This window comes from Lepidochelys kempii, chromosome 3 (genome assembly GCF_965140265.1).
Source record: "Lepidochelys kempii isolate rLepKem1 chromosome 3, rLepKem1.hap2, whole genome shotgun sequence".
NCBI lineage: Eukaryota > Metazoa > Chordata > Testudines > Cheloniidae > Lepidochelys > Lepidochelys kempii.
In genome coordinates this window covers 159204739-159210738 of record NC_133258.1, presented here as the reverse complement: position 1 = coordinate 159210738, position 6000 = coordinate 159204739, and the positions used below count along the sequence as shown (strand labels likewise).

Sequence of the window (6000 nt, the reverse complement as noted above, 5' to 3'; positions counted from 1 at the left end):
TTAGTTAATTCATCTTAACTTTCCTGAGCGTCTCTGTGAAGACAAGCCCCATCATATTAGCTACTCAAATTAATGCTCCCTCTTATACTTGTTTCAGCTTGATCCTATAGGAAGGGAAGTTATGAGCCACCGTTCCCACAGAAAGCACTCAGCTTTCTGGATTACAGCTTCACTGCAGGAGCACAGCAAATAGTTTAGCTCAGCCTGGAAAAGAAAGGCTTATAAAACACAACTCTTATCTCCCTGGAGTGTTTAAAAACCAAACATTGCAGCACCAAGAACCCAACCTGATTATAAGGAAAAATGAAACTGGCTATGCTGATGTAATGTGCAAGCTAAGGAATATGAAAAGACCAAAGAGCAGTTTGATAAGTTGGCTTTCTAAAAAATTTGCTTTAATAAGCTAAGATCCTCTTAGAAACATACTGTAAACACATATGGGAAAGTTCTTTAAACGATACATATTTTTGAGAAAACTATTCAGATAATTTCAGCTGAGACATCTTGCTTGGCCCATATTGTAACAATGAGAAAATTCTACTTCAGAAGATTTGTCAGAATATGCTAAATTAAGAGTGATTCAAAATCATTAACAGAGATAGTAACGATAAGGCATAGTATCTTTCACTTTTTGCTTCTATTACTGATGTCACAATTTCTCCTCTCCTTGTTAAGAGGTACATGAACCCAGCTTGTTAGAGCATTTGAGACAGTAAAATTATTGCTCTTTTAAGGTGGAGCCCTCCTCCCACACACTATAGCAGCGGGCTGCAGACTTCCATTTCTTAATCCTTTGCATGAACCTTTAAAATTAACCATCTTTCAGTCCGAGGAGTTCCTTTTAATAAGATGAAAGGGAGGTTCTCAAGGGTTCTCAGTTATGATGGCACACACCCATCAAAACAGATCAGACCCAAATTTGGGAAGCGGGGGGGGGGGGGTAAAAATGATCCAATAGCATATGGCTCAACATCTTCTCAGCCCACTTACCTAGTTCTCTCCTCACAGAATGCAATGCTCTGAATAACAGAGCTCATCTTCTGAGAAGGTGCACTTTTCATGTACAACTGAAAATGAATTGTTTGAAAAGTCTAACGTTTTGAAGGGATGTTCATTATAGCTTCTCTGCCTGTTAAATAGTTCACGGGTTAACAGAGCACTGAATTTTAGAAATTGTTCTTCTATGCCTAAAAGTGTAGTTTTAAAATCAGAGGGTTGGTGAGAAGCAGAACTAGAAAGTCCCCATCTTACATTTTACTCTGTTTAACAATCCCAACTTAACCATTGTCAGAGTGGTAATTAAAACATGGCAGATTGCTGCAGATGCAGCACTTAGTAAAAAGTCAAATGAAACCATGGTCAAACTTCTGTTCCAGCTGTGTTTGAGGAGATACAATTCTAAGAGATCAGATGCTACCATTATGAGCCTCTTCAACAAAGCAGAATGACGGTCTCTTTCAGGAGTTGGCCAACTTTATCATTTGCTCAGCGACTGACGCAGCTCTTCATACATTGCTTGATCCTAACAATGACAAGTTAGGTGGGGAAAAAGAAAAGATACTTCAGCACAGCAAGAATGCATGCAATGTTTAAAGGTGACTTTATACACATTTTCCACTAGGAAAACTAAACAGAAATTATTTCTGTGCCTGGTGGCTAATATTTGGCTAAAATATTTACAAAAGAAAATCCAATTGGAGGCTAAAGAGGATCTCTTTTATGGGATTCACTTAAGACAAGTCACCAACAATCTGTAATTATTAACAGAAGACTCTGTTAGCAGAGTTCTTGTATAAGAAGTATAAGACACTGCCATGCTTGTCTGAGACCTTGTCTATGCACAGAACTGCACTGGTTTAAATTTAAGGTGTGATTTTGAACCAATTTATTTAAACATGCAAAGCCCTGTGCAGATAGGGTCTTATTCTGGTTTAAGAGCAATTTATTCTGGTTTAGTTTATGCCTATTCCCAATCCTAAACGGAAATGACAAAGACCATGCACACAGACAGGGTTTTGCCCTGGTTTAACGAAATCTGATTTAAATTACAGTTTAATTAGCTAAACTGTTATACTCTCTCATATAGACTGCTCCTATTCCTGATCTTCTTCCACAAGATGGTGCAGGATGGGGTGATGCAGCTAATGTCTATATTATTTGCCAGATCAAACTTATCTGGCTGAGTGGGAGCAGCAGTTGGAATGGGGTAAAGAATAAGGTTCAAAATGCACTTTTGCACTCCAAAACACCCTCACCACCAGAGAACAGGTGCCCTAAAATGTGAACAATTCAGCAGTTGTTTTATTGCATTATGTAACTCTACTACAGCATCACTTCACCTTATCTTTGGTTGCACAGCAACTAGCCAAAACAATCCCATTCCAGTCTTTACCAGTGTAACAAATAGGCAATTGTCCTACACGCTGCTTCGTCAAATATGTACTTCTCCAACCACTTGAATTCTTGCCTTTGGAGAGCACTTCTCAGAGCTTGTGCAGCATAGAAAGTGTTTAGATAAAGGCAACAGAAAGCACAGCAGAGAATTTCTTCTTGCCTGAATCTCTTGTGCTGGCCCATCCCACACACTAAAAGGAAAGGGAGCATTCACACCGATACTCTGTTCAGAGGATTTATTAGCTAACAGCCCAAGTGAACTTCAGGAAGGAACAAAGCTATAAGATAAGAATTCTACACACCCAGGCTAGAAACAGAGAATTTTTTTTTTTAAATTAGCATTACCATTTCCAATAAATTTCCCAGTTTTCTGCTGCAAGAATGGGACTCCTACTACCATCGTGCCATGTTAAAGAGGGTTTTCTGATTTACAAAGTGACCTTCAGCCTAATTCAGCTATTTGAAGTTTATCCCCTTAGTATATATAGAAAATATTTTATTTTCAACTAGTATGATTTAAAGGTGGAAGTCTAAACCATAATTAAGCAGTGGTTAGTGTCGCTATTGTTCCATTAGGAGCAGGAGAAGCAGCTCAGATCTAGCAAAGCTTTCCAAATGGAACGTAGAAAGTCATAATGCATTTTGGGGGGGGTAAAAGTTGGCTTTCTTGGGAATGTTCTACTGGAAGGCAGGGTACGGTGATTTTAATCAAAGAGATTTAAATCAACAAGCAGGAAACCTTGATTTAAATCATAAATTTTAATCTGGTTTTAAATTTGTACTTCTCAGTTGAGTTATTTTCTAAAAAAGGTTGATTCTCCCTGGTTGGTAACCATTAAAATATGTTCATTGGAAACTAAAAAATAGACTTTATACTAGAGTTGGTAATTTTTTGGTAACCAGGATACACTATATTTGCATACATTCATTCGAGCAATTATATAGCTTAACACACATTTATTCAGATTCTTAATTTTCACATTTTTATTGTTAGAAAGTGGTGAATTATGCATTTCTGATTTACTTGATTAATTTTTTTACCCTGATTTTTGTCAAATCCTACTTGGATAAAAATTGGAATTCAATTAAAAATTCAAATAGAACTGTAAAATTGTGGTTTTATTAGTTAAATGGAACTACTTTAACTGCGCTGAATACAAACAAAAAGCACGTCTATCAAACCATGTTTTGGATTTAATGTGAATTGATTATTATAAAAAGGAAGCAATGACTAGGCCTCCTAGGTGTTAGGGTAATATAAATAAATAATAATTATGTGTAGTTAGTGAATTGAAGTGATTGTTTCTGGTCACCATTGTCTTCACAATTTTAGACCCCATCCTCTCCCACCTAATAGATTTAAAGTGGAAAACAAGCTTTCCCTGTTTTTTCTACTCTCAATCAGTTTCTTAACTTTCAACGAGGTAGTCATTGAACTGAATTAGTGGGATAAACTGAAATGAAGAAAATACTCTCTTCTGCACATGTAGAAGAATCTACCACTATCAAAAGTTGGTTTAGCCTTTCAACAAACTCTAGTTCCAGGTACTTAGCCAGTGACTTCCATCAGTACAGTGGTCTGACTTTCTTTAAAATTCAGCAACAAATAGTTATTGCTTGAATATTATTTTTTATTTAATTTAAATGATTTTAATGCACTATAGTAAAGTTAGGTCTTAACATAGGTTATCATAATTTCAAATTTAATTTTAAATACGTTTTTGTAAAAGGTAAAATCTATTCAGCTAAAAAAAATCGATTTCAACAAAAAAAATCAATTTTTTATTTTTAAAAAAGGGATTTTTTTTTTAATCCACCTTGCTGGAAGGAGGGGCAAGTACAGTGAGCGAGACCAAACTGATCCCATCTCCTCCACTGCCTTCTGCTCACAGATCCAGACTGGTCCTGAATCCTCTTTGGCCAGAAACATAGTAAAACAGGCTGGGCAGGAACTGGCAGAGAGAGAGCAGCTTGAAGCTGGGCTGAGGAGAGCAGCCTCATTTACTGAGCTGAGGAAGGAAAGAGTGCTGGAGCAGGAAGCGAGGCAAAAGTAGAGGGAATGGAGAAGAGTAAACTTCGCTCCCACATTTAAAAACCCTGGGATAAAGAGTACTGTGTACAAGGGTTAATAATCTGTTAAATCTCCAGTGAAAGTACTATTTGCAGTCTAAAATAATGACTTTAAATCAGTACAAATATGCCAGGTGCATCCAGAGGCTAAGCACAACGTCAGTTCTGCCATTTGCTGAACACTGTTTAGAGAGATGTTCCCATTTTGCATTAGGACGAAACAGAGGACCCTTTCAAATTTTTTTTTCACAAAAAATGAGCGTGCGCAACAGAGTGACAGATTGATTCCAGTCCCTCTCCCCAGAATAGCCAACAGCCAGTTGGTTAGGGAACTTACGTGGGATGTGAGAGATCCAAGTCCCAGCTTAATGAATATTTAATTATTTACACAAAGTAAAACAGCACCAATAGGAGAGACAGAGAGAGAATCTGAGAAGGGACTTGGAACCTGGGTCTCCCACATTCCAAGTGAGTGCCCTAACCAATAGGCTACTGGCTATTCTGGGGCAGGTGTCTCTCTGGAACCAGAAACTTTATGGGAAGGTTTCTTAGGTCCAGGATGAAAGTTTCATCAAAGCGGATTCATTCTTGTGAAATGTCTTGGTTTTGATGACTCAGTATTTTCCAGCACAAAAAATGTTTAGTCAAAAAATTCCTAACCAGCTCTAATGAAATAAGGGTGGTTTACATAAACACTTAGTTTGTAGCAAGCTGGGTTGTAAATCTACCCTGCACAAGCCTGCCATGCAACTCCCCTGCCTCAAAAGCATGAGGATTCAGAACAGATGTCATTTTAGCCTAGGCAGGGTAACTGCAGTTACTGGTCTTATTCTTACAAGTACCAATCTTTTAAAGTCTTACTCAAGCCATTTACTTCCATATTATCCTGCATCAAGGAGTTTCACAGGTTAATACATATATTGACTACAGAAATTCATAGCTGAAAATAATGACATTTTTTCTTTGAGATAATATCCACCAGTAAAGGGATATTAGTTACCATGAGGGTATTAAGAAAATTTATCTAATCATTTTACACCTAGCACATTTTGAGTTTGAAGACAGTAGAAGAACGGGCTAATTTATTTTTAGCTCACAATCATACTGTAATGAAAGTGATTTCAATGCTTCATGACTTAAGTCCATAAAGCCAGCAAACACATGGAATCTTTCCAAGCCAGCAGACATGTGGAACCTTTCTATGAGAGGGGCCCTAAAGCAATAAAGGCACTATCTAAATTCCAAATAATTATCCTCTGGTCACACTGCATGAAATGAATGTTGAGAAGTAACGATAGTAAATACTCAACAAATTTACCTGCCATGCGTCAAAAAGAGAATGGTTCATGATTTGACCTTCCAAACATATGATCAAATTAGATGTTGACTTATAAAAGCATGAAAAGGCTGATAATCAGGAAGAAGAAAAAAAGCAATTGCTTTTTCTTATTACAGCGTCTTATCTCAAGACAAAGATGTTATCTTTACATATTACGCTGTACTGAGCTTTTTTTTTTTTTTTCCCCTCCATTCAGT

At 37.1% G+C, this 6000-nt stretch overlaps 1 protein-coding gene across 2 annotated transcripts in view; it reads right to left on the bottom strand.

Moving 5' to 3' along the window:
• Window positions 1-373: 373 nt before the first annotated feature.
• NVL (nuclear VCP like) overlaps window positions 374-6000 on the bottom strand; it is a 72878-nt gene continuing 67251 nt past the window's right edge. For both annotated transcript variants that reach the window (XM_073338760.1, XM_073338759.1), the window contains one exon: window positions 374-1522. In XM_073338760.1, the coding sequence (XP_073194861.1) occupies window positions 1478-1522 (45 nt within the window). In that variant the 3' untranslated portion in view covers window positions 374-1477. The remainder of the gene's footprint in view (window positions 1523-6000) is intronic.